The 27,659-nt window shown below is 46.7% G+C and overlaps 1 protein-coding gene across 4 annotated transcripts in view; it reads right to left on the reverse strand.

Annotated features, from left to right (window-relative positions):
• Window positions 1-223: 223 nt before the first annotated feature.
• CCDC60 (coiled-coil domain containing 60) overlaps window positions 224-27,659 on the reverse strand; it is a 165,704-nt gene continuing 138,268 nt past the window's right edge. For 2 of the 4 annotated variants that reach the window (XM_070475264.1, XM_070475265.1), the window contains 10 exons: window positions 24,969-25,109; window positions 23,642-23,732; window positions 18,815-19,049; window positions 13,020-13,104; window positions 9,870-9,941; window positions 7,149-7,211; window positions 6,002-6,124; window positions 4,762-4,893; window positions 2,628-2,817; window positions 224-613 (listed from right to left, as the gene is read on the reverse strand). In XM_070475264.1, coding sequence (XP_070331365.1) covers window positions 512-613; window positions 2,628-2,817; window positions 4,762-4,893; window positions 6,002-6,124; window positions 7,149-7,211; window positions 9,870-9,941; window positions 13,020-13,104; window positions 18,815-19,049; window positions 23,642-23,732; window positions 24,969-25,109 — 1,234 coding nt within the window. In that variant the 3' untranslated portion in view covers window positions 224-511. The remainder of the gene's footprint in view (window positions 614-2,627; window positions 2,818-4,761; window positions 4,894-6,001; window positions 6,125-7,148; window positions 7,212-9,869; window positions 9,942-13,019; window positions 13,105-18,814; window positions 19,050-23,641; window positions 23,733-24,968; window positions 25,110-27,659) is intronic. The other 2 variants (XM_070475268.1, XM_070475266.1) reach the window with 1 other exon arrangement.

Genomic DNA, 27,659 nt, shown 5'->3' on the forward strand with positions numbered 1-27,659 from the left:
TCTAGGACAGTATACATAAAGTTGAGAACTACACTCTTGCTCTAATGGTATGAAATGGGCATAACATCAGCACCTACTTAACTGTAGTTGTGAGATTATTCGGCAAGAACATCACTTAGCACTGGGCCTGCTGCATATCAATAAATGATAACTGTATGTTATTATTAGGATTTCAACACCACACCCAGATCCCACAGCTCCAACTTTTCCCCAGCCGGAGAGCAAACATTCAACTCAATTTTATTATCCAGTATTTGAGGAGAAGGCTTAGAGGGAAGGATCCTGGAGAGGGAGTAGGTAGAGTCAGGCTGGACCAATGAGCACCAGTGGCTGGGAGCCTGAGGCTGGTGTGTGAGGGAGAAGGGGGCTTCCACCTGGGAGCAGCTCCCCCTAGAATGTTTTCAGAATCTGGTCTCCAGATGACCCTACCAGATCACAAGAGACTCCATGAGAGCAGGCACACGGTGTAGACAGCCCTCCTCCACTGGGCTCACTGGTTGACCCAGGCCCACTACGTCTGGGCACTCTGGGACTGGATGGGGATGCTGATCCGGTTCTGCAGCCAGCTGATGTAATCCTCTTGAGGCATATGGATGATGTGTTCTCGCACAAACTAAGGGGGCAGACACAACAGCCTCAGATTTGGTCTGAAAGCTAGACTCAGTGCCTCTAACCTCCCCAAGCAGATCCCAGAAGATTCGTGATTGAGGCTGGTGGCTCCAGGATACCGCCAACCCCTCAGGCATTCATAATCAAGAAAAGAGCCTCTTTTAAGTTTGCTAGTTCAGCAGGCTAATTTTAAGCCCCTTTTTGTCACTACTGACCCAAAGAAATCTGGGGAGAGCAGAAAAACCCAGCTGTCTGCATCTTTTTCTCTTTTCTATTGCTGAATATCTTTTTAAAAAGTCATTTGTCCATAAACATTTTTGGGTTCACAGACTCCCTTGAGAATTGAGAACAGCCACAGGCTTGCTTCCAGCAAAGGGTTAAGACACAAAGCACAGTTTCACATGAATTTCAGGTTAAGAGAACCCCCCCACATCCAGGTTAACAGAAGTTCTGTGATGTTCTACTGCGAGAAGAGCATGCTAACTTTTATGAGCTAGGGCTAATAAAACTTAGCCCAGAGAAAGGGGAGCACCCATATCCATATTCCCCTCCTTTCACCCACTCAGAAACAGCCTTTCCATAAGCTGTCACTGAGTCGTGTCCAACTGTTTGCAACCGACTGCAGCAGGTCAGGCTTTCCTGTCCTTCACCATCTCCTGGAGTTTGCTCAAACTCATGTCCACTGAATCAGTGATGCCATCCAACAATCTTGTCCTCTGTTGTCGCCTTCTCCTGCCTTCAATCTTTCTCTAAGTGGCAGGTGGAATGCACACCCCACAACTGGAAAGATGCCCTAGAGACTTAGTTTCAGGCTAGCCTGCCAGATTCTCCCATGAAAGAGCTTCATGAGATGTGGGAAGTGGAGTCTGGACATTTGAGCTTGTCCACAGGGTATTTCTCCCTCCCCCCACTCCTGACTGTGCGCCCACATACACAAGCCAGGTCAGCCTGTGGAAGGGCCAGACCATCATGAAAACACTGAGAGTCCCAAAAAAGCCACCATTTGAGTCACTTCTTTGTCTTGGGACACTGAAAACCTTCAGACACTGAAAACACTTCTTTGTCTTGAGACACTGAAAATGTGCATTAAAGTGTACATTTGCCATCACATAAAATTAAGGAAGTGACTTCACAGACATCTGTTAATACCTTAGTAGGGGGGCCCTTCCTCCTCCCCCCATCTACTGACAACTTTTGATGCCCTAAGGGAATAGGGTACCAGGAATTTCTGGGGGGGGTGGGGAAGGTAGGCTGCTACTACAGACCCTTGTGAGGCTCCTCAGCACCCTTCAGCTAAAGACCTAAATCCTTAACTTGATGTTTGGAGACCTGCACATGCTGACCTTTCTGGTCCCCTGGGAACCATGCACCTTCCTGCTCTCTTCCTCCCAGAGCCACTGGCTGCCGCTGAATCCCTCTAGCAGCTCGAGTTCTGTCCTGGGGCTCCGCGGCCTGGGCACCTGCTTATTCCCCTTCTCTTCAGCTTGCTGCCTTTTCATTGTTCAGATCTCAGCTTAAAAGTCATCCTCCTCAGGGGGCTCTCGTTAAGAGAAGCCTCTTCTACATTTACCTTAAATCAGGGCTCCTCGAACTTTATTGTGTGTACCAGTCACCGGGCATCTCACTGAAACACAGATGCTGAGCTGATCAGATACAGTTCAGAGCCTGGGATGCCGCGTTTCTAACAAGCACCCATCTGAGGTCCACAGGCCACGATTTTACTTGCAAGATTTAGAGTGCTGCTCACTATGACTGTCAGTTATTGCACTCACATGTCCATTCATTTATGTTTCTCCAAAGATTCCTAGTTTCCCAGGGGCATCATTTACACAGAATATAACGTCCCCTGGAGCTGAACAACCAAGGTCACAGGACAATGCCTCTTCTATTGGATGATGAGTTCCATGAAGGCCTTTATGCCTTTTAAAAAACTTTAAAAACTTCAACAGTGCCTGGATGTTGACAGGCCAGAATGAGTGTGTCTGGGGTGTTATGAAGGGAAAGGAAGTGCTCGTCACCTCGATGGCCACTGCGATGTCTGGGGAGCACAGTTCCCAGGCTCTCAGCTCCTGAAGCACCTTTAGGAGGACATGCGGTCGGATCCTCAGGTCCAGGTTTTCCCCAAACTTCTGCAGTTTTGCCAGGATCTTCCTCGCAGGGCGGAAATTCTTCAGATCCTCGGGGAGTTTGGACAGCAGGTCAAAGTACCTTCAATTCCAAGAGGAGAGGATCAGTTAGGAAACTGCTGGCAGATGGTCTGGGCACCCAAAGGACATCATCTCCACTCTCTCTCTCCACTACTCATGGGATGTCTCAAAGGTAGTAACAATCTTTATCTGGGGGACTTTCTTCCCTCCTCAATGTAAAGTGTCCACAGATTAGGCAAGTCTTTGTTTTTAGGGATAGTAAAAACCGGAGTCACAATTTGCTCAGTGGTAAAGAATCTACCTGTAATGCAGGAGACACAGATTCGATCCCTGGGTTGGGAAGATCCCCTGGAGAAGGGAATGCAACCCACTCCAGTATTCTTGCCCGGGAAATCCCACGGACAGAGGAGCCCAGTGGGTTACAGTCCATGGGGTTGCAAAGAGTCAGATATGTCTTAGAAAATAAACAACAACAACGAAAATTAAGGCATGCTTTAAACATAGGCACTGATGATTCTTCTGCTAAGCAGACAATGTGAAGTTATAAGGAAGGAAGAATCCCAGTATTCTGAAGCTACTCTTCGAGAGTTAACCGAGCCAAGGAGGACATGGACACACATGTGGGATACCTTCTAGGAGGCAAGAGCTTCTCACACACCAGCTGCTGAGGACTTGTGTCTGTGCGTGTGCGTATTTTCCATGTCCCCGAAAATGGACAATCAGGGGCCATGATTTTGGTGTTTCAGTGGGTTTTAAGAACCTACTTTGGCCACCAGATGCAAAGAGCCTTCTCACTGGAAAAGACCCTGATGCTGGGAAAGATTGAAGGCAAGAGGAGAAGGGGGTGACAGAGGATGAGGTGGTTGGATGGCATCATGGACTCAATGGACATGAGTTTGAGCAAACTCTGGGAGATGGTGAAGGACAGGGAAGCTTGGCATGCTACAGTCCATGGGGTTGCAAAGAGTTGGACATGACTGAGTAACTGAACAAAAAAAATTAATATTATGACAGAGTGTGAAGGTAGTTTGGGAATGCATTCTTGAGACAGTGGCAAAAAGGTAGGTTCTAACCTGGGGGCTCAGGTGTGGGTGAAGGTAGGGGTGTTATCTCATGGAAAATGGGTTTTTCCCCTGATTGCAGAAAAAGTTGAAGAAAAACTTGATCATCCATCATACATTTTGGCTGCTCATACTGCTTTATATTTGTGATGTATGTTTATATATTTATTCTGATCTCTTTGTAAGCTCCCATTCTGCATTATTAAAATTGTTGAATGGATTCTCGGTACATTTTAAGGCTTTCCTATCTTACTCTAAGATCTTGATTTACTCACCCTGACAGGATGGAGGTTTGGGAAATCAGACTCCAATTTTATATTGCAGATAAGCATAGAGACAGGTCAGACAGGGGTTTAAATCCTAAAGTTTCCTGATTTGTAAAGTGGGGGGTAATATGTACCCTTCAGGATTTTTGTGTGGAATAAAATAGATAATTCATGAAAAGTGCTTAGGAGTGGAGTGTCTGCCATCCAGTAATTTCTCAATTTGCAATATTCTGTGCTGTATTTATTATCACCCCTGTGTTGGGGGCACAGTGTTCTTGAGGTATGCCTGTATGGCTTTGTATCATTAAGAGTTAAATTATTTGGGGACTATAGTTCTCCCCCCAGAGGTCTGTAGGTATTTTCAGATTGGTTTGCCTCTCCTGCTTCTCTTATAGGGGTTGGCAAGTGAGTCTATATTTGCAAGCTGAAGCAAACAGAAGGTAAATATAGAGAGTGCAGCTAGGTAGATTATCTGTGGCTCAGGAACAGAGGGGTTTCATGCCTGATTATACTCTGGATATAGCCTGTTTTGGGAGCGGGGCCCTCTTGGTGGCCGAGGACAGTTTTGGGGTGATGCCTCTCTGTTTTGAGGATAATGAGATTGAATGTAACTTTGTAACACCAGTACCCCCTTCACCCCTTCCAGGGACTGCCTTATCAGGCTCTCAGGATCCTTACCAGTGGTCTGCAATTTCTTTCGCATCGCCTTTTACCATGGAGACTTGGTGTCTCATTTTGGTTATGTCCTTTTGGAAATTTGAGACAAGGTTGAAAGAGTGGAACTTCTGGATACCTCTTTCTTCTTGGCGCCTGCATCACAGATGGTATGGGAAAAAGGAAGATGAATCAGATACTCTTTTTCTTTCACCTTCCTAGCTGCCCTCAGAGATCTGAGTTAAACACCTTTTCCTTCTTGAGGTCCTTCTTAACCCTCTCAACTACCCTGTAAGATACCAGCTGGCTTTGGGCATGAGGCTACAGCTCTCTCCAAGGTCCTGAAATGCTCATGTCTTAATAAACCCAGTCACTTTTTAATCAGCCCTCGTTCTCTCCCTACTTTTGACTGTATTTCCACAGTTTTCTCATCGGTAAGATGGAGGATAATAATTAATCCTAGATCCCAGTGGTGAGGAGTAAATGATAATGTGTGTATAGTGCTGAGTTTAGTGCTGACTCACAGCAGGTGTTTAACTCATGTTGGTTCCTCTCCTCCTCATGCCCTTCATCATCTTGTACATGTATTTTCTCTCTCCAAAGAGACTATATTACAAATATAACCATGCCCTCAACCATTCATGCATTTCTATGGCTTTCCATTTACCCAGAATAAAGTCCTTTGAGTGACTTACCCCTAAGGCTCTGGATTATTCCACCCCTATGGCAACTTCCAGCCTTATCTCTACCCTTCCCACCCCTTTTCTCCCAGCATTTTATTTTAGGGGCCCTGCAGAAGGAAATGGCACTCCACTCCAGTATTCTTGCCTGGAGAATTCCACAGGCAGAGGAAGCTGGCGGGCTACAGTCCAAGGGGCCGCAGAGTCAAACAAGACTAAGCAACTGAGCTCAAGTGAACAAAGTCTCTGAGATAAATCCCAACTTGTCAGGGCTCAGCCTTAATGTCACCTTGTGAGAGAGGGCTTGCTGGATTACCCAGCCTGCATTAGGTCCTCATGGTTTCACTCCTTCTCCTAGAGCCCTTTCCCTTACTGTGGAGCAATGACTATAAACTGTACCTATAAATCTATCAGCTCAGCTGCTTTGTCTCTGCCCAGATCTTCCAGGAGACTATAAGGTCCCTGGGGGCAGGGAACATGTCCTTCTCATTCCCTGTTATGGTCCCAACACCAAGCATCTGGTGGTTCTATACTAAGTGCCAGATGAATGTCCTCTGAGTGAATGGACACACGTGAGCTCTTACTTCATGAGGATCTCCATCTTATCCTGTAGACAGAAGCCAGCCTCCTGGGCCACGCTGTAAAACTTGGCCCTCATGGTGTTACACACTCCACTCTTGTACTGGATGATGTCACGGTTGGCACGGCTGTGGACACAGATAAGATGGGCTTAGGGGACCAAGCCCAAGGGACAGATGCATCCCTGGGGCCCAAGGTGCTTTGCAGTAATACACAGCCAGGTTCTCCGTCCTCACCTGGGACCTCCTTCAGCATCCCCCTGGATGTAGGGAATAACAGACCTTCCCAACAATGTTGGACTGGTGACTCAGGCCTTATTACATGAGCCCATGGTGAGACCTCTGGTCATTTTAGCTCAGTAAGTTCTAAGGACAGTGAGATGAAAATAGAACCTGGAGCTGAGAGGTGGGAGATTCAGGTTCAAACTCCCTACCACCATGTTTTAGCTATGTGGCCTCCAGTGAGACATTTTATCTGGCCAGGTTTCAGACTGTTTCCTTGTAGAATGGGACAGTACTCCTGCCTCACAAAATTAGTTTTGAGGAATAAGCAATAATGAATATAGCACTTTTGAACTGTGGCGCTGGAGAAGACTCTTAAGAGTCCCTTGAACAGCAAGGAATAAAACAAGTCAATCCTAAGGGAAATCAACCCTGAATATTCTTTGCAAGGACTGATGCTGAAGCTGAAGCTCCAACACTTTGGCCACCTGATGTGAACAGCTGACACATTGGAAAAGACCCTGATGCTGGGAAAGATTGAGGGCAGGGGGAGAAGGGGGGTGACAGAGGATGAGATGGTTGGATGGTATCATCGACTCAATGGACATGAGTTTGAGCAAACTCCGGGAGACAGTGAAGAACAGGGGAGCCTGGAGTGCTGCAGTCCATGGGGTTGCAAAGAGTTGGACACGACTGAGTAACTGAACAACAAGTGCCAGCATGGAGGAAGAATCTGTTGCCACTGTCTGCATGGGCTGCTCCACATCTTGGCTACAAGCCCCTTGCCCTGGGAGTCTTTTGTCCTTCAGTTGTATCTATGGCTTCAGGGAGTCTGGTTGGCACTGGGTTATTTCTACAGCCCTGGGAAGATGGAGGCTGCAGTTGCCACAGTCCCTCTTGCCTGGCACCTTCCGTTGCCCACCTGGCGTACCTTTTAAGCTTCTTCTGGAGCACTTGGGAGTGGCTGTCTCCACTTGTACTGCTGGATCTGTCACTGAGACACAGAGAAATGGTTTCATGTTGCCTGGAGTCTGATTTGCCCCCAAAGGGTGACTTCAGGGCCCCCGTGACACCTGCCAGCCTCAGGTGAGTGTGGTGGTTCTAATCAAGGCATTTGATAGAACTGCGTATTTTCCCCACACTTTGACCTTTGCTCCCACCGGATACTGCTTGGAGAGTCTTCCTTGTTTCTTCCCCAGCTGCTCAAATCCTGTCCGATCTCATGCCCTAGAGCAAGTGCTGCTCCGACTCTCCTAGTCCAGTGGTGGCCTACAGCCTCTGCATGTTGTTGGGAGGACAAGTTTTCAGGAACCAGCTTCTGTATAAAATCGGCCTCTCCACCTGGAGGACAGGTTCACTATGGACATTCCCATTCTGCTCTCTGTCTGTGCCTCTCCTGGGGTTGAGTGCAGATCTGGGGAGGGGCAAGTCCTCCTGGTCATGCTCTCTGGGGTGGTCCCAGCCCCAGGCTGCCTCTTCATTCAAGGATTCTCTTATCTGAACTGGACCCTCATGCTGAACACCCATTTCACTCAATTTGGGAGACAGACAGAGCTGGGTTCAGAGCCCAGCCCTGGCACTGTCCACTCCTGGGCTGTGGAGAAGCGCCTCTGCTCTGGAGTGCCAGTTCCCTCATCTGTGATTAGGCAACGCCTGGTGCCATTTGACCTTTTATAGGTTGGGAGGTGACTGACTTCCTTAAGTGGCTGCTCCCTCCGGTAACTGCCTGGCTGAGGTCCCTAGATGGGGTGAAGCTCTTTGCTCATCCCCGTCCCCCCATACCTTCTGCTGGGTCCTCCCCCAGGGACCTGGGCCTCCAGCGCTGTGTCCAGCATCTTCTCTCACACCCTGCCCCGCTCTGTTCCTTCCTGATGTTTGAGACACTGACCTGACTGCTTTATCTGTGGGATTCCAGAGACTGAGACTATTTTTCTTATCCCTGTGATGTGTGGCAAATCCTCCCCTTCCTGCCCTGTGACATGTTGGACTTCTTCAGGAAGGCCAGCCATTTCTCAGACCCCTCCCCACAGGAAAGGGCCCAGCCTTTGCTGCTTTTCCCAGAGGCTCATGGGACTGGACCCATAGGTCTCAGGCCTGGCAGATGATAGTGCAAACCCTTATCCCATCTTACTAGGGAGCAGAGCCCTGGTAATAATACCCAGAAGGCATTGCATTTGGATTCCAACCAGCTGCCCCTACCTCTGCTGATGAATTCTTTGGGGGAGAAAGTGGGCTTTGACCCTCCTCCTATAGATGGCTCTCTTCTAGAGCTGACAGCGTGACTCAGGGGGAGGCAGGTGAAGGAAGTAGTGTTATTAGCTGTGATTGAAAAAAAAAAAACAACAAAGGACCCTTCTGCCTGTCTCAGTCAATCCTTTCCTTGACCCTCCTTGAATTTCAGCCATACTGGTCTTTGCTCAGTGCCTCTAAACTTCCTCCTGCCTCAGACCCTTTGCACATCTGTTCCCTCTGTTTGGAATGCTATTCCTTCTATTCCCTCCACAGCACGGACCCTAGGTTCTATGGGAAGGCACAGGAATCACCAGGAGAAACTGCTCAGAATGAATGCAGATTTCAGATCCTACTGTTCCCAGCCATAGGCTAGTTAGTTCTTCTTTTTCCCTTCAGGTCCTAGCTTAAATGTCAGACTCAGCCTTGGTTAGAATCCTGGTGCTCAACATTCACCTAATCCTCCATAATTCTCCTTCAGAATGCTATCTATGGTCATGATGACATAGCTATCTCTATGGGATTATTTGATAAATGCATGACTCTCCCATTAGAACAGCAGCTCTTAACCATTGGCAGGATTCAAGGAGTCCAAGAATGCAGATGGGAAAAAAAAAACAAAAAAACCCAACAGGTTGCATCTTTAGCCTTTCACAGAAATGGAAATCACAGGTTTTTACACATCACATTAAAATTATGGGAGATACTTTAAAAAATCATTTACATTTGACATTAATCCAAAATTATAGTAGTTATCAGAACTGCTGCTATGTCTTGTTGTATAAGGCACTGCTGACAAAGCTCACAGATGACTATATATCCCATATCTGGTTGTAACATTATAATCAATATTACTATAGATTTCTTTGTAAACTTCTGTAATTTATAGCCTACATTTGGAAGCACTTTGCTGAAAGGCATCCATAAGCTTTCTTGGATGGTCAAAGAGTCTATGACACAGAAAGAGTTATGATGCCAGACTAGATAGTGGGCTTTACCCACAGGGCACACTGCATCTGTCTTGTTTGCTGCTGAATCTCAAAAGAGCTGAGCACAGCTCCTGGGACAAAGTGGGGACTGAGAAGTATTCTCTAGATGAACAAATGAATTGGGGGTAGACCTGCACCGGTCCCATTACAAGTCACCTGAGTAAAGAGGGAGCGGGTAGTTCCAAAACACACCGTCCCCCCTTCATCCCTCCACTACCAGAGAAGACTAACTTTATGGCACACAATTGCTGGGAAGGAATGGCTGGATACTCACCACCAAGCCCTGGGAGTCAAGTAACTTATTTTCAGTGAAGAAGGAAGAAGATCCCCCTCCTTGCCCCCCTTCCCACAGTCTGGTGAGGGTGTCTCTGCAATGTCCCCGGTAACTGCGTGTTGCCTCCTGACTTACCCACTAGGGCCCCAGGCCTTCCTACCTTGATTTGCGGGTGGTCTGCATGTCCTTATAGGCAGAATCGCTCTTATTTTGTCTGAGCACTGACAAGATGCTGCAAAGCAAGATGAGTCACTTAATAAGGCTCTGAACATATGATGCTCTGAGGCAGTGAACATCCATGGGAGAACGGAGGGTGCTCATCCACAGCGGGGATCCTAGGCTCTATAGGAGGGCATATAAGTCCCCTGGAGGAACAGCTCAGAATGCAAGTGTAGACTCTTGAGCCACATTCTTAGAGATCTGGAAACATAGGCCTGGAGTGGGACCCCAAAGCTGTGTTTAAAACCACACACACACACACGTGCGCACAGTCTTCTGACTCAGGTTCACAGAGAACATACTTTGAAAACCTTGAAATTTCCTGACACACCACGAAACAATGCCTGCTCAAAGTACTTGTTAAAAAATATGGTTTCCTCTAGGGATTTTGCTTCAGTGTGTCTGGGATGAAGACCAGAAATCAGTAGTTTTCTCAAGCGCCCCAGCTGTTTCTGATCTTCAGGGATGTTTGGGAAAGACTGCTAGAGGATTTTAAGAAAAGGTCATCTTCCTAGACAATGTTATGATCTGAATGTTTATGGTCTACTACTACTGCTCCCTTCCCCATCCGCCAAATTCATATGTTGAATCCTAACCTTTTAGAGGATGTTGTTAGGAGGTGGTGGCCTTTGGGAGGTGATTAGATCATGATGGGGGAGGCCTAATGATTGAAATTGATGCCCTTGTAAAACAGACCCTGGAGAACTAGCTTGTTCTTTCTACCACATGAGGCAGCTATCTATGAGGAAGAGAGTCCCTGCTGGACACTGAATCTGCTGGCATCTGGATCCAGGACTTTCCAGCCTCCAGAACTGTGCAAAATAAATGTTGTTCACAAGCCACTCAGTTTATGGTATTTTTTGTTATATCAGCCTGAACACACGAAGACCTGGGACCAGAGGCAGTCTGGCCCTTGAGGCTAGGGGCTGGAAAGGCAGGTTTTCAGGGGTTTCTAAAAAGCCCAGAATTCTATGTCAGTCTTGATGGGAGCAGATTTGGTGTCTAAAGTGAAACAGGAATCTACATTTTTAAAGTGAGGCAGGCAAAAGAAAACCTGCAGCTTTCCCTAACTGGCTCTGTGCATCTCTGCAGAGAAGACTCCAATATTTGCTGTCTTTGTGAGAGATTAGGGAGACTTTTCTCCTAGAGGAATGGAAGCAGATGGGAAACTTCAACAGGTTCTTGCACTGTAACCATGGTTATTTTATCATTAAAGTGAATGCAGAGGCCAGGTGAGGAGTTTTGTGAGAACCAGGTTCTTGTGTGGTTTAGTCTTTGAGCACCTGAAGCGAGTCATCCTTCTCCATCTATGAGATGGGACAAAGGAATAGGGCACTGGTTAATCAATCTGTCTCAGCAAAGTGCTGCAAAGTTTCCATAGGACACTGCACATGAAATAAAAGTAACCACCACCTCCACTGTCACCAATTTTTACACGCTTACAATATGCCAGGCACAGGCTAATATGTTAAATGCACTATCTCACTAAATGCTTAATGTGACTTGGTGGCGTAGACATTATTTCCATAATAATAAAAACACTTTACCAGGAAATTATCATTTAATTCCCATTGCAGCCCTTTGGGATAAGTTATTAATGAGCCTCATTTAACAGAATTGGGATCAGGTTCAGAGAGGTGAAGCAACTTGCTCAACAGCACACAGCCATTAACTCATGGAAATGGAGCTCAACCCTGCTCTACTTGGTACCACTGCCAATGCTTGGATGATACACAATCTCATTCTACAGATGAGAAAACGGAGGTTTAGAGAAAGGCTGAGGGACTTGTTCAAAGGCACTAGGTCAGTCTGATTCCAAAGCCAGTGTTCATGATGTGAGTGCTCACACAGGAAAGGAGTTTCTTGGAGCTGATGCTTCATCACTGTCATCTGTTTTTAATGCTGATAAGTCAGGCAAAGAGGCTGGGGCCGTAAGGGCCAACACTGTCGCCGCGTGCCTTCAGAGCCACCCTCCAGGGCCCTGAAGCAAGCTGAAGCAGAAGCAGCTGCCAATTCATCATGAACAAGCAGAGGCGGGTGTGATGCATGTGAGCGTGCTTGGTGAACTGTAATTATGGTAATAACAATAACCAATAAGTCATAGCCGGCATCCTAGTAGGCTGAAGGCGATGATGAACCTCTCTCGTGCCTCATTTATTCTCGGGAAGTAATTTCCTTACTCAGAGGGATCCACACTTGGAAAGGGAGCTTCAGTTCTAGCCTGCATGCTCTCCGAGGCTTTTAGAGGGTTAGACGTCCAGTGCCCGGGGCTTTCCGCCAGAAGGAGGACACCTCGGGTTCAAGTCCTGACTCTCTGAGCCAATTACATTGGTTGCCTGTCAGCTCAAAACTTCAAAGGGATTCTTTTTTCTCCTTGGATAGAAATCAGAATCGTAGAGGTGGCTTCCGAGGTCCCGGCAGACTTATACCTCTCCCTGTCCCATTCTGGCAGCATTGTGGTCCGTTCTGAGCATGTTTGCACATGTATGCCTATAATATTCACTCCCCTTGCCTGCTCTCCCTGCTCCTCCCATAACTTTGGTTAGCTAGCTCTTCTTCATGCTTCATCCAAAATCTCAGCTTGAAGTTTCCTCCTTGGAGGGAGCTTCCTCTGATCCCCATCCCAGACAAGATCAGATGCTCCTACTACTTCCTCTTACAGGTCTGAGATTTCTTTCATAACACTTCCTGCAATAATGAGTACGGGTGGTCCATCCATATTCATAAATACTAAGAGAATGAATGAATAACCTTTGGGTTCCTGGGAAGAAGGGCAGTGGAGTCATTAAAGGAAGAATTTTTGGGATAAGAAAGTTGCCAGCTTTGAGTTGTCGCCTTGCCATTCGTTAGCTGGGTGACCTGAAACAATTTCCTTACCCTCTCTGAACCTCATTTCCTTACTGTAAAATACAGACAACAGTACCTACCTTGTGGGGATGTTGGAAGAACTCAGGGAGGTGATATATGTGAACAAAGTACACGAGTCAGCACTTGTCACAGAGAAAATGCTCAACCATGGGGCACTGCTGGCCTGAACGATATCACTCTGATGCTGACATCCTTTATTTGACTAGGTATCAAGAGAATATACCTGGGTGCCTGTCTTTGCATTTCGTTTTCCATGGTGATTGCTCTCCGGGCATCTTCCCGAACCATCTCTAGAAGCTTCTGCAGATCTGATGGGAACACAAGAAGTCACTCTCTGCAGGGTGCCTGTGACACAGGACTGAGCAGATCAGAGCCCAGCCCCTAGCCTGATATCACCTTTGCTTTGGAGCACTGGCCCCTGATACCTCAGTTGGTAAAGAATCCACCTGCAATGTAGGAGACCCTGGTTTGATTCCTGGGTCAGGAAGATCCACTGGAGAAGGGATAGGCTACCCACTCCAGTATTCTTGGGCTTCCATTGTGGCTCAGCTGGTAAAGAATCTGCCTGCAATGGGGGGGATCTGTGTTCGATCCCTGGGTTGGGAAGATCCCCTGGAGAGTGGAAAGGCTACCCACTCTAGTATTCTGGCCTGGAGAATTCCATGGACTGTATAGTCCATGGGGTCATAAAGAGTCGGACACAACTGAGCGACTTTCACTTCACTTCACTTTGGAGCACTGCGGGGCTGGAGAAGGATAAGACCAGGGTCTAGAAGTCTGACAGGTTGTAAATACAACTCCTCTGCCTCCTACCAGTGACCAGCCATCTCCTTTGGAATGCCATCTGGATTCCTCCCTGTGGCCTGTGAGGCCTTGTGGGTCTTGGCTACTCTTTGTCCCTCCTGTCTCATGCCATTCTCCACATCCTCTTCCCCCTGGAACTCTACTGTCAGCCTGAGAGCACTGCTTCTGCTTCAAAGAAGAAATCAAGAAATCACCTTGTGGGGGAAAACCTTCTCTTACCCCATAGGCCTGAGGTTCCAAGATGGTAACCCATAGGCTGATTGGACTGGATTGGACTGGGATGCCCAAACTTGTTAAAACTGGCAGTTTCCCCATAAAAACACCCAGGCCTCCAGCTTCCCTGTAAAGACTCTGAGGTGGGGCTCATCTGTTGTGTGCTGATGGGGCCTTCAGACTTTCAGGGCATTCTCCAGCTCACCATCGCTCCCCCTACACATCATCACACTAGTTGACTTGTATTTCCATACTTCGTATTGTTGCTTTTTATACGATGTAGAGATATTTCTCTGTGTCTGACTACTGAGTGTTGACTTGAGTTCTCTCAAAAGATAATGTTCAAGTCCTAATCCTCAGTACCTCAGAATATAAATTATTGATGTTTTTATTTGGAAATATGGTGGCTGCAGGTATAGTAATGATGAGGATACACTGGAGTGGCATGTGTGCGTGCTAAGTCTCTTTAGTCAAGTCTGACTCTTTGCAACCCCATGCGTTGTAGCTAGCCAGGTTCCTGTGTCCATAGGATTCTTCAGGCAAGAATACTGGAGTGGGTTGCCATGCTCTCCTCCAGGGGATCTTCCTGACCCAGAGATCAAACCCGTGTCTCTTACGTCTCCTGCATGGGCAGGCGGGTTCTTCACCACTAGCACCACCTGGGAAGCTCCACATTGGAGTAGAGTGGGCCCTTAATCCAATGTGATTGGTGTCTTTGTAGTAAGTGGAGAAGGTGGCCATGTGAGGACAGCAGCAGACTGGACTATTGCTGCATCTACAAGCCAAACTGTCAAGGATGCCAACAGCACTAAAAGCTAAAAACAGCAGGGAAGGGTTCTTCCACACGGATTTCAGAGGAAACAAAGCCCTGCTGACCTCTTGGAGTCTAACCTCCAGAATTGTGAAACAATAAATTGGTGCTGCTTTAACCCAGGACATGGTGCTTTGTTAAGGAAGCTCCAGGAATCTAGTACATGGACACTCTTAAAAACTGGAAAATAACATATATCTGGAGTAAGCTACATGCTTCTGGGTGAGTAGGAGAGAAGAAGCTCTAAGTGCTTTATATGGATACAGATGGGTAAGTAGCTGGCACTGTGCTTGTCATCCAGGCACTGTCAATATTTGCAGAATAGATCAGTAAACGACTAAGGAGAAAAAAACAGGAGGGGTTTGGAAAGCTCTGAGCTAGATTTGGAATATCGATGAAGGAAGACAGTGCCAATGTAGACACTTTTCTTCAGTAGGTGTCTAGTTGCCTCAGGGTTAAGGCTCAAAAGCCATACCCGGATGGGTGAAGCCAGCGCTTCCCAGGACCGTTCATGTCCAGCCTGGTTTGTGAAAGCAGTCACTGCGTGCCGGGAAGAGGGTGTTCCCCTCAGCAACCTCCCCTCAGCCATCCAGGCTGTGATAATCATCATTTAGCCCTTTTCTACTCCACCTTCCTCATTCTCAAGCAGTTCACCTTCCTAGTAACCTGTGGGCAGGGTTCCATTTGACCTGAATCTGATCTTCATTTTTGTCCTGTCATGCCCACCTCCCCTCCTGCTCTACGTCCCAGCATCCTTGTGGCGTGTCCAGAAGCCTGTTAGTGAGGGAGCTCTGGCTTTCTTCCCTTCTCTTCTCCCCCATTTCTGCCCCTGAAAGTGAAGTGAAGTTGCTCAGTCGTGTCCAACTCTTTGCGACCCTGTGGACCGTGAACCCGGGACTCCTGCATTGCGTGCAGATGCTTTAACCTCTGAGCCACCAGGGAAGCCCCTATTTGTAAGCAAATCAGCCTAGTGGGTAGGTCCCAGAGAATGACCCCAGGGACCTGGCACATTGGGCAGTTCTCCCAGAGAATCCCCTCTATGGCTCCATACGCCGCTTAAGGAACCGAAGTTTTGTTTTGTTTTTTTCCTGCTAGCCAGTAATGCCTCTGGGCAGGAAGGATGCCTGCCAACATCGAGGTCCATCCATCCCGTAGCTGAGGCTGGATGTGTATGAACTGGAACAAAGCCTTGGGGCTGTGAGGCCTGTATTTACCCACAGAAGCTACCTGAAAGGAGAGACTTGTTTGCAAAAGGTACAGACGCCACGAGATAGAGTTTCCCTGAGGAAGCCAGCCCTGTGATGGATGCCCACACTTGGAGGAACCTGCCCAGTTCTTAGTCCCCAGGGCCATGGACACGCCATTACCCAGTGCTCAGATACAACAGCATCCTCTGGTTCTGGATGACAAGCCACACCCCTAAAGAAAAAATTCTAATTCCCTCCTCCGTCGCCCATCCCCAGCCAGTCTAAGAACCTTACTTGAGAGCAACTATACCCTCTCTTTGGGGCAAAAGAGAGGGAGTCCTTTTGTTGTATGGGGTTGGTTCAAGGGGTTGCAGGAACAGTAGAAGCCACAGGACCCTTCTTTTTGACTTACTACTTAAGTGAGTTTTTCCTCTAACAGTTTCAAGACCAGCAGCTTCAAGACTGGCAAGAGAAATGGCCCAGGCTTTAGTTTCTCTGGAATCCCCTGATCACTGACTTGGGAGGAGACTTGTCCACACAGAGGCCATGGCCCGCTGTCCCCAGTGATTTGTGTCTACAAAGACTTCATAATGCAGCCAGCCCTGGAAATTAAACCTTGGTCAGATGGTGTGTCTCTCAGAATAGGATTCATGAATTCAGAATCAATTTGAGGAGGTTTTAGAAGGCAATGAAAGTCTGGGAAATTAATCTACATTTGTGAAGGCTCTGACAAATGCAGTCGAGGTTAAGGGATGAATAGAGGAGAAGGGTGAGGAGCTGGAGGGAGAAGAACCCTCTCTCTGGACGTTGGTCTCTGGCGGGAATGCATCTCCCTGCCATAGCTGTGTACCTGCTGTGTGCCAGGTTGAAGGTAAGACATTGTTCCATGCCTGAAGGGAGCTCACACTCCTTTCCCCGTTCTTCCTTAGTAACACAAATATATGTACGCATATGTACTCAGTGTACGTGTGTGGGAAGGGGGTGGGCATGGGAGGAAGCATATATTACCCCAATTTCCCAACATCCTTTGCAACTAAAGGACTAAATGCTGTGACTAAGTCCTGTGGCTAAATTCTGAGCCATGAGATTTTAGGAGAAATGTTGTATGAAGCTTCTGAGACGAGTGCTTAAACTTGATTGGAAGTGAGCACTTTTCTACTTTACCTACTTCCTTCTGCTTCCGTCCAAGGATGTGGCTCTGATGACTGGCATTCTAGCAGCCATTTTGGACCATGAAGTGATCCATGGTGAAGAAGAAAGACAGAAGGAAGTAGGATCCCTAGTGATATTTTGGAACTACCCTATCTCTAATCTGGGCTTCCCTTGCGGCTCAGCTAGTAAAGAATCTGCCTGCAGTAGAGGAGACCTGGGTTTAATCCCTGATCTGAGAAGATCCCCTGGAAAAGGGAACAGCTACCCACTCCAGCATTCTGGCCTGGAGAATTCCATGGACTGGATAGTCCATGGGTTGCAGAGAGTCGCGCACAACTGAGCAACTTGCACTACCTCTAACCTGCAAAAAAAAAGAAAAAGATAGTAAATTTTTATCTTTTTTAAACTAGTATTTTTCAGGTCTCCATACCTAGCCAAAAGAAGTTCCTACCTGAAACAGGGAGATGTCGTTGTACTAAATGAAAATTAAGTACCTAATGGGACTTCCCAGGTGGCTCAGTGGTAAAGAACCCACCTGCCAGTGCAGAAGATGCAGGAGTTGGGGGTTCAATCCCCGGGTTGGGAAGGTGTCTTGAAGAAGAGAATGGTTACCCGCTCCAGTATTCTTACCTGGAGAATCCCATGGACAGAGGAGCCTGGTGGGCACAGTGCCTGGGGTTGTACAGAGTCAGACACCACTGAGCAGGCATGCACTTAACAACTTAACACAAGCAAGTAAAAATATGACGAGCTGAGAGGAAAGTCAGGGGAAACTTTGCAGTGAAGAGCATATGCCCCACTTAAGAAGGGCAGCTCAGGTTGAATATTTTCATACAGGTTGCTGGGCTTCTGTTGCCACAAAGAGTAACATTTTTTAAAGCCAGGATTTCCATGTCGAAACTTTCAAGCTTAAAAAGTCACTCCTACTTTTTTTTTTTTTTAAACAAAGTCTTCTGTGCTAAATAACACACGGATGGCAGGAACTAGCCTATGTGCCCTAACTTTCTTTCTATCTCTAAACTAAGACAAAAGATAGGAGTAAAGAGGGCAGGGTCCAAAAGAGTTTGGGGAGTGCCACTGGCTGCAGTAGGCAACTGGTTAGACTCGGAGGAGGGAGGCCACTGGGAAAGCCTCAGAGGTGTCTTAGAAAGGGGCTCACAGTGTGATACAACTTCCTGTATCAAATATCCAGAAAAGACACATTTCCAGAGACAGGAAGTAAGTTTGTGGTGGGAAAGGAGAAGGGCTGTCAATGGACATGAGCTTTCCTTTGGGGCTGATTGACATATTCTACAATTAGATGGTGGTGATGATTATACAACTCTATAAATTTACAAAGAATCATTGAATTTAAGTGAATTATTCACTTACACAACTATATAAACTTACAAAGAATCATTGAATTTAAGTGAATCATTCACTTCAAACAAGTGAATTTTATGGTATGCAAGTTATATCTCAATAAAGCTGTTTTAAAAAGCAGGTACTGAATTTCAAAAATATAGTATGAAAACATAAATAAACTTATCAATATTTTTATATGATTACATGTTAAAATGACAATATTTTATAAATGTGGCTAAGTAAAATACAGTATTAAAATTTTTAAAAAGAGCAATTGATGACCATGGGCTGTATCCCAAGTAGAAATGGTTCAGAGTAACCCAGGTCAGAGTTTATTTCTGATTTCTACTGGAGGAAAGCAAAGGGGTCTTGGGAAACTGACCAGGGCTCAGGGACCTGTGTGTCTTCTTTAACTGAGTGGAGGTACAGGTGAAGCATGAGGGGCTCTTGATGTCTGGCTTCAAGGCAGAGTCAGCGCAGACTGGTCAGATCTAAGGCAGGACTTACTGATATGGACGGGCTCTTCTTCAGGCTTGGTCGAAGATGATTCATTGTCCTCGATGTCCTTGCTGCCTGTTGCCTGGGTGATCACACTTGGAGGTTCATCCGAGCCCGGGTTCACGGAGACCATGCTGCTCTGGGGGGATGACCCTCCACTTGTCCGAGACAGACTGAGGGTGGAGCCTCGCCGGCTTGGTTTGCGGGTGGTGGGGCGTGCTACAGGAATTTTGAATTTCTTGGTCTGAAGAAAAGAAATAAGAAAGGGGGATTTTAGAAAGAATGAAGGAAATGGTGTGTGTGTGGGGGGGGTTGTGGGTGGCGAGGGGAGGGAAGGAAGAAAAAAATCTAAACTCTGGCTCTGAATGTGAATTCTTTTTGACTCTTTCCAAACACCATGAGATATATTTTGGGTCTGGGGAAACCTGTCACACACTGATGTCATTTATACGTGTGTATTACCAGAAGCAAGTTTGATGGGACTTACTCTATTCAGTAAGTGCCATGACTGCCCAGTAGTCACCAAAGGAAGATAAACATGTAATCCAATGATGCTGCCATGAACCAGAACACTTTTTGACTTTCCTTTTGTGACAACCATCAGAGTTGATTTTTAAACTAGGGGAGGATGGGTCTAATTTCTTTTAGCTGCATCTTGTTTTTCACTCCCCCAGTTCTAGGTATCAACTTTATGTTCACCAGATGACACGTGGGCCTCAAAGAATAAAGATTTATATTCGCTGGGGTTTTCTGAAGAATACGAAATGGAGAAAACTCTAGCTTTTACACTCAGGAGGTGGAGTTGGGGAGGCAGATTTGACTGATGAGGTGGCACTCCCGGGGAGAAGGGGAGGAGCCATGATGGAGGTGGGCAGGAAGACTGAGATGACAAGTCTTAGTAGGTAAAAGGCGGAAGGTAGGGAAAGTCCTGTGAGAGGAATGTGAATTTTTGAAAGGAGTCAGAGTGGGCAGGTTACAGGTATGCGTGTGTGTGTGTGTGCGTGCGTGCGCGCACACCCTCTTGCATTACTGGTTGTCACTTTCGAATGTACTTTGTGTGGTTATGTCCTCATTTAATTCATGATTCAAGTCTTAGGCTTCCTAACCTGTCCCAATTTACTCAGCTACTCTGGGTAAGAGCTCAATGCAGGTTTGGGCTACAGTTTATACTCCATTAAAATAGAAACAATTTCACTTGAGAACACTTGAAATGAAAGCCCTTGGAGGGCAGTCTGAGATCTTCTTTGGCTGAAACTCATAGTGTGAGACACCCTAGGGGAGAAGATAAGGAGAAGAGGCACACCCGAAGGCCACACAATAATAAGCATCTAACATGGCAGAGAGAATGGTTTTCAGCAGGACTCATCTTAGGGAGTCCACAGTGTGTGATCAGAAGTTATTTTTTGACTGGCTACTAAGAGAGTCAGTTTCTAGGGAGGTTGATAAGTCTGGGGTCCCCGAGGAGGAGAATGGGGTCTGAGACTCTCAAAGCAGAGATAGGGGTCTGGAATTCTCAAGGAGGACGAAAGGACAAACATCTTTTTTTTTTTTTTTCCCCTCTTCATTCCCTAGTCTTAGTCACATAAAATGTTTTTTTTCTTTAAGCCCAGAACTGATGATTACACAACAAACAACTCAGTTTAAACTCTGTACTAAGGATTATATAACAACAATGTATTGAGGACAGTTTCTCCTTCCTGAAAACCTTCTGGCTAATCCTGTTATCTTAAGATGTAAATTATGGGAGTGGGTCTAGTAAGATCTTTACAACCTTGAGACATTCTTTTGATTTAGTGTAATAACTAATTAAAAAAGTATATAACTTCCTCTCTTAGACTAGCGAGGGGGGCACTCTCTGTCCCCCTTCTGATGTCTATGTCAGAAGCTTTCTCTGTCCCTTTTCATACTTTAATGAAACTCTGCTACACAAAATCTCTTGAATGATCAAGCCTGGTCCCCGGTCCCCGAAGCTAAATCTTCTTCATTGTTCACCGTAAGCTATCACTACTTCAGGGGCCCTGAGTGTAGGTGGAACCTCCCTGCTCTGGAATAGGGAGGGGATTTCTCCATTACACAGTCGAGGAGAAGGTCAGGGAACAGAGATGGGAGAAGGCTGTGGGTCTTAAGACGCGACGTCTCCCTGTGAACACCACCTCCCCCAACAAACCTTCAGTGGAACGCCACACAATGATGGAATGTTTCCGAATGCGACAGCCTGGGGACCTGGAGTTCAACCAGATTTAACCAGATCTCCAAGGGAGTATATGAAATTACACAATGACTGAGATAAAGAAAATGCAAGTGCCCAAAGCTGACATGCTCTCCCCTTTGATAGATTAGCAGCCTGATGCAGTGTCCCGTTAGTCACAGCACTGCAATGGACAAGAGCTTGCCAGACCGTCCGGGGGCCCCTCTGCTCCCTGCCCCCCTAAGGAGAGAGAGTATCAGAGCTCTGGGGTAACACCTGTAAAGGTCAGCTCTTCCTGTCTCACCTGGCACAACATGAATTCTTGATTCTGGAAACCAGACTCTTTCATATCAATGTCATTTTTGAAGACTGGACAGATTGTGTCACCAGGGCAGCCTGGAGTCTTGCAATGAGCATTGGCCCCACAGCCCAGGGACTTGCCTGGAGCAGCAGGTCACTCCCCCACCTCCACTCCCTCATCTGTACAACAGAGAGGATGGGCTAGGATGATCATAGAAGAGCTTTCCACACACAGAGTTCTGGGTACGTCTTCCTTGCATTAGGATTTCATTCTGTGCTCCTAAAGTTGCCATTAATTAAAATTCAATTAACAGCCGCAGCCAGGAAATCCAAAGTGAAGGGCTGACACTTCTGATTAATTGAGAGTGGCAGAAGAATAAAATGTGTGTGGGGGGATGTGTGATAGGCAGATTCGGCATCCTGCTTGCCCTTTATTGAACTGACTCTCCCTGAGTTGACTTAAATCCCCAAATGCTTCTTCTCTGTGTCTGGTATTTCACTCAAAGAGTGGTGTTAATTGGCTGCTGTGTTTCTACCCAGAAGGGGCTGCTTTTTGGCAAAACAAGGAAAAGGTTTCCTTATACTTTTGTAGAAGCAGGGGTTTCAAACTGGTGGCCCATGGGGAGACATGTTTAACTGCTCAGAATTCTACAAACTGGGATATCTTCATATAAAGTACTGAGGTTACTGGTCTCTTGAAAATAAGCTCTGGATCCCATTTTCACATGGTGAAATGAGTAGAGTTAGGCAGAGGTTGTTTACTTTAGCTGTGCAGGAGAATTCTTGTTTGCCATAGACCTCCCCACTCCCTACTACATCACCCAGCCTAATCTTTTCATTTATGCAATTTCCCCAGCCCTTGAGGATCACTGCCCTGTCACTGGTGAGCTCTACACATGAAGAAGAATATTGATTGCTGTGGAAGTTGCCTGGAGCCTCTCTTTCAAAGTCCTTATTCTGCAGGTGGAGAAACAGGCCGAGGGAGGGGAAAGGACTTCTCCAATGCCATGCAGTGAACTGGGTCACAGTGGCTAAACTAGGTCTCCTGACTCCTGATTCAGTGCTTCCCCACCCTCAGGACAGAGCACACTGCAGCCTGGAGTGTGACCCACAAACTTGCCCAGGAGGGATTTCAACTCAGAGTTCAAGTGCAGTGATTCGCTCACCCCTCCTCCAACTATAGTTGAAATATTCCTGAAGGACATTTTTTTTTAAAGGTTTGTGGCTTCTGCCGCTTTTTTCTGTGCATCTCTGGATACAGATGCACATGGTATCTCCATAGCAACTTTCTGCGATAAAAACAAAGGCTCTACTTCTCAGATCTAGGAGTGCTCTGATGAAAAAGCAAGAAAACGGTGAAACTTCCTGAGGGGCGATGATAATCACGATGCCAGAGAGAACATGCTTTTGAAGAGCTTGGTGTTTAATAAACAGGGTTTAATAAATAGACCCGGGATTAGTTAACTCTTGGCTCTGCATGGCTTATGCAGATTACTTAACCTCTCTGAGCCCCAACTTTATGATCTCCTACCTGGAAATAAGATTAGTGTCTTATGGAGGTATCAGGAGGACAGGACTGGCTAATACACCTAAAGAGCTGCTTTAGCACAGAACCCGGCCCATTGTAATTCTGTTTACAGAGTGGCTTCTAAAAACTATATAACCAAAATAATGCACAGCATTTTAACATTTTCAAAGTGAGACTGCGTATTGTTTCCTGGGGTTCTTTGCTAATGTTGAGAAATGGGCAGAAACCAACATTATTTCCATTCTGTGGGTTGGGGCACAGGTTCAACAAAAATCTCATTGTGTTCTCTCAACTGCCCTAAGCGCTCTACTCCTGCCATTATTATTATTACGGGGCTTGTTTGCTAAGTGGATGAGTTTGGGAGTTAGGAATACTCGAGTGAAAAGAACAGAACTCCGGATTTTCTCTTAATAAGAGACCCACGTTCTAGTTTGTAGAAAGCCCTGTCTGTTCAATCACTCATTTCTTGTTTTCTGAGTTAAAAGAGAGAGAGAAAGAGAATTGACTGTTATTGATTAGAAATACAGAGCTAAAGAGCGAGGTGAATCCATTTCCTCCTGGTGACATCTTCATAGGCAGCCACTCCTCCCCGCCTCTGTGAAGTGATATCTAGCCAAATGACATTTCTTCTACAATCCCCAGATAACCATTTTAATTAAAATTCACAAAAGTCATCCAACAGCATGAGGTTCTGATTTCCCTTCACTCAGAGAACCAACTAGAAAAAAAAAAATCCCATTAGAGAAAAGACTGGCAAAAACCGCCTCCCCCCCAAGTTGGGGCTGGTAACCAGACGGGAGAGTGGCGAGTAAACGGTTACCTTCGGCGCTGTGACGAAGTGCTCCCATCTCTGTCCCATGGACTTGTCCTTATTGATTTTTTTTATTGTGCTTTTGCTTCCACCTGGGTCCCTGAGTGAGAAACAGCTTAATGAGTTTTCCGTTTCTAGAGCCTCAGTTTATTACAAGTACTTTTAAGAAAAGCAATAAATCGGTGATGGATGGTGGCACTTCTCTGCTGTGATTTTTCCCCCTCCTGTAGTCAGGAAACTGGGAGGGGTGGTTCTCCATGGCCGGGGTCTTGTGAGTGGGAATCGAGGTTAGGAGACCGCAGCCTGCTGGGTAGGGCCTGAGGGAAGTGGAGCGTATTTGTCCAAGTTCTGCATCTATCTGCATCTTCGACTCGGGTCCTCTAGCAGACTCCAGAGCAGGTCTGTGGTTCCTCTTGGGGGTGAATTGAAAAGCATGTTTGTTTCTGAATCTGCCTGCTCTGGTGCCTAAGGGTCTCACATCAGGGACAATTCTGAGTGACACAGAGAGAATTTCTGGGTGTGCTTGCTGTGGGGAGGGGTGCTGGGGGAAGCTTGTGGGATGAGTTGCACAATGAAAATCACGGGTTTGGAGCTTACTGAGTGAAAGTTCTATACAGTCCTACATGCAAGACGCTTCTGGGCATTCTCGCTGAATCACCTCAACATCACCTTGTGATGCAGCAATTTATCATCCCAGTTTACAGATGAGAAAACAAACTTGGGGTCTTCAGTCACTCGCCCAGATGCATATTTACAATGGATCTAATGACCATTCCTTGAGTGGGTCCCTCCAGGGCCCTGTACCTAATTTTTGTATTTTAACTTTGTATTCTTTTTCTTAAAGTGCCCCTCTCCCCAACTGAATAAACTTCAGGTCCCAGGAAACCTGGATCTTCCCTCATGGGTTGTAACTTTCTGAGTAAAAGACTAAAGCCCCAGTAGGTCTGGAAAGTAACCCCTAGAACCCTTTATCTGAAACCCAAGGGACCAGATGTGCTGCCAAATTCAGAATTTTGGCATTTCGCAATGGAAATACCCTGTATGTATACTACATATTAACATAATCCTTCCAGTGGGCTTTGAGGCACCATATTTTAATTAAACATGTTAATATTTCTGCAGCAGTATATATGAATATTTACACTAGGTGGGATAAAGACTACAAATAGCTTCAAGTTTTGCCACCAGATCTGTTTGGTTCATGTCAGATTTTGCTGCCAAACTGAGTTATGGGAAAAAACTGAGTTTTCAGAGCCTTTTGGATTTTGGACTTGTGGCTACAGGGTGGTGGAGCCCTGCTGACAAGCAAGCTGAAAGACTCAGTAACGACCTCTACCTTTGTAACAACTGATTGATCTCTTGATCTCTCCATTCATCCATCCATCCGTTTATCTCCTTTTTCCCTGCAGAAAGGATTTTTAGATGTCTGGGAGCCTTCAAATCGTTTGGCTGGCTGTCACTCAGCATAGAGGAGGGACTAGAAGGAATGAGACAGCCAGACCAGTTTGATTGTTAGGGAGGCACCAACAGGAATCTATACTCATCAGGGGCTGCTGGTCAGGGGAGATGCTCAGATAGGAGACCAAGGTGAACCTTACTTACTGACTGGTTTTTGTGGCATGGGGGTCTGAGTAGCAGAATCAAAGGCTTTTACCAGCCCCAATGGAGAGGGGGATGTGTGCGCTCTTTGTTGGCAGAGCCTTGCTGGGCATCTCCCAGCTCACAGCCTCGATGCCCGAGGAATGCATACAGGGTGAAAGTTGGACTGCGGAGGGCGGGGTGAGAATATGCCTTCAAGCTTTTTGTAAGACTTTATGTTTGATTACACAATAAAAAGCCCTCTGAATAATTAACAGTGAAGCTCATTTAACGTTGATGCTGCCTGCCTCTCCCTCGAGTAATCAAATTAGGGAATATTCAAAATCCAGCCAGAGAAAGGAGCGATACTTCAGTCCTATAAACAATATTTAAACTAGTGGTGCTTTTGAAGTCTGGTTTAAGGCTCACCAACTGGAAGCTTTAGCGTTTCCGCTTTGGAGCGTTTTCTTTCAAGACCACAGGGCTTTTCTTGCCTTTTCCCTTTGCTAACTCAGCCCCTGCTGTGCCTCCAGCCTTCTTCTTGAAGTTCAAAAGCAACCCCTCTTTCCCCTTTAAAATTAAATCTGGTACCGGCCAAGCTTTCAAAATCTTAAATATTCAGACCCAATTGGGAAGATGGAGGTTTTTCGTTCACACAGACTTCCAAGACGACCCGAAATCTATTGCAACTTCAGGCAGCAGGTTAAATGAGCTAAAAATGCAGCAGGCTTCCCAGGGATCTTAAAAAGCCCTGAGCATCGCTCTTGCAAAGCCATTGATAAAGAAAGGGCCTGGTTAGACAGGATTGGTCTCTCTGATGTTTCATTTTCAGTAGCAAATAAACCAAACAGGAGGATCAATAGGGAGAGAAAAGGAAATAACCTGAGCATTGTTGTCCACAGTGGGCTGACTGCACACACCTCAAGCAATGAGGGTAGGCAGGCTGGTGTTCCTTCCCAAGGCCTGGAGGCACAGTCAGTGCCCTTCACCCACCGGGGTCCCAGGTTTTCCTGGCTCTCTGAAGTTGGGTATAGCTCTGTGACTTGCTTTGTTAAAAAAAAAAATGAGTGCAAGTGACCTGTGGCTTGTAGGGAGGATGCTTTAAGGGCCAGTGCTCAAGTCAGATGGCACCCCACTCCAGTACTCTTGCCTGGAAAATCCCATGGACGGGGGAGCCTGGTGGGCTGCAGTCCATGGGGTATCGAAGAGTTGGACACGACTGAGCGACTTCACTTTCACTTTTCACTCTCATGCACTGGAGAAGGAAATGGCAACCCACTCCAGTGTTCTTGCCTGGAGAATCCCAGGACAGGGGAGCCTGGTGGGCTGCCGTCTATAGGGTCGCACAGAATCAGACACGACTGAAGTGACTTAGCAGCAGCAGCAGCTCATGTCAGACTCTGTTTCCTGCTGTGCTGACGGGGAAGCTTATGATGAGATGGAATTCCTATCAGCCTGGGCCCCCAGGTGACTGAGGTGAGCAGAGTCCCATGTGGATTACATGTACGGGGTAAGCGAGATGTGAGCTTGGGCTGTGCTAAGTGGCTGAAATTGGGGGGTTGATCGTCCCGCAGCTTAATTTACCTGACCTAATTGATAGCTCTGATTTATTGTCTGTGTGATCAGAGGCCAGTCTCTCTGAGCATCAGAACCAGGAAAAGGGGTATACCCAGGTAGTTAACTGTGGGTTTAAGAATCTGGTGGACCAGCTGTCTGAGTCCTCTACCTGCCCTGCTGCTTCTGAGATGTGCAATTTTCTTGTAATATTGACCCTCTCTGAGCCTCAGTGTCCTCATCTGTCAAATGGGGAAATAGTAGCTGACTCAGAGGATGATTAGAATGAAGATGCAAAGAAAAGGGCTTGTTAGGAGCTTGGCAGGATGCCTTGTATGGAGAACTGAATACAGCTGAACTATGAATATGAACTACATGTGCTTTTTTCGACAGACATCTCAGTGTGGTATGGAGGAGGTGCTGGTGGTGGGTAGGAGGTACTCAGGCACAACCATGGGGGAGAAGCTGCTATGATCTTCAGACCATAGTCTCTCCCTGCTAAAGCTTTCTGGGGGATTCTATTGGCTAGAAACCAAGGGAAGAGGTCGTTGAGCACTGTTGCATCTCTTCTAACTTTAGCTGCTACTTAAAGACATCTATCCACAATGCAACCTGGGTAATTTTCTCAAATGCTTCACTCACTCTTTCTGAATCCGCATTTGCTTCTGAGGGTAGAGGGTCTGCTGGCGGGTTTGGGACATGTTCACGGGTCCACCACTGAGATGGAGGACAGAGGTACCTGCTGACTTTGTAGCAGGGAGAGGCTGGAGGTCAAAGCTCCCGGGTTCTCCCTGGCCAGGGTGCCTGCCCCACCTCCAGAGTGAGAGGCTCTCTGGCCACCAAGCCATGTTCTCCTGCCCCCGTAGAGATGTCCGCTTGAGTACAGGAGTGGGAG

This window comes from Odocoileus virginianus, chromosome 12 (genome assembly GCF_023699985.2).
Source record: "Odocoileus virginianus isolate 20LAN1187 ecotype Illinois chromosome 12, Ovbor_1.2, whole genome shotgun sequence".
NCBI lineage: Eukaryota > Metazoa > Chordata > Mammalia > Artiodactyla > Cervidae > Odocoileus > Odocoileus virginianus.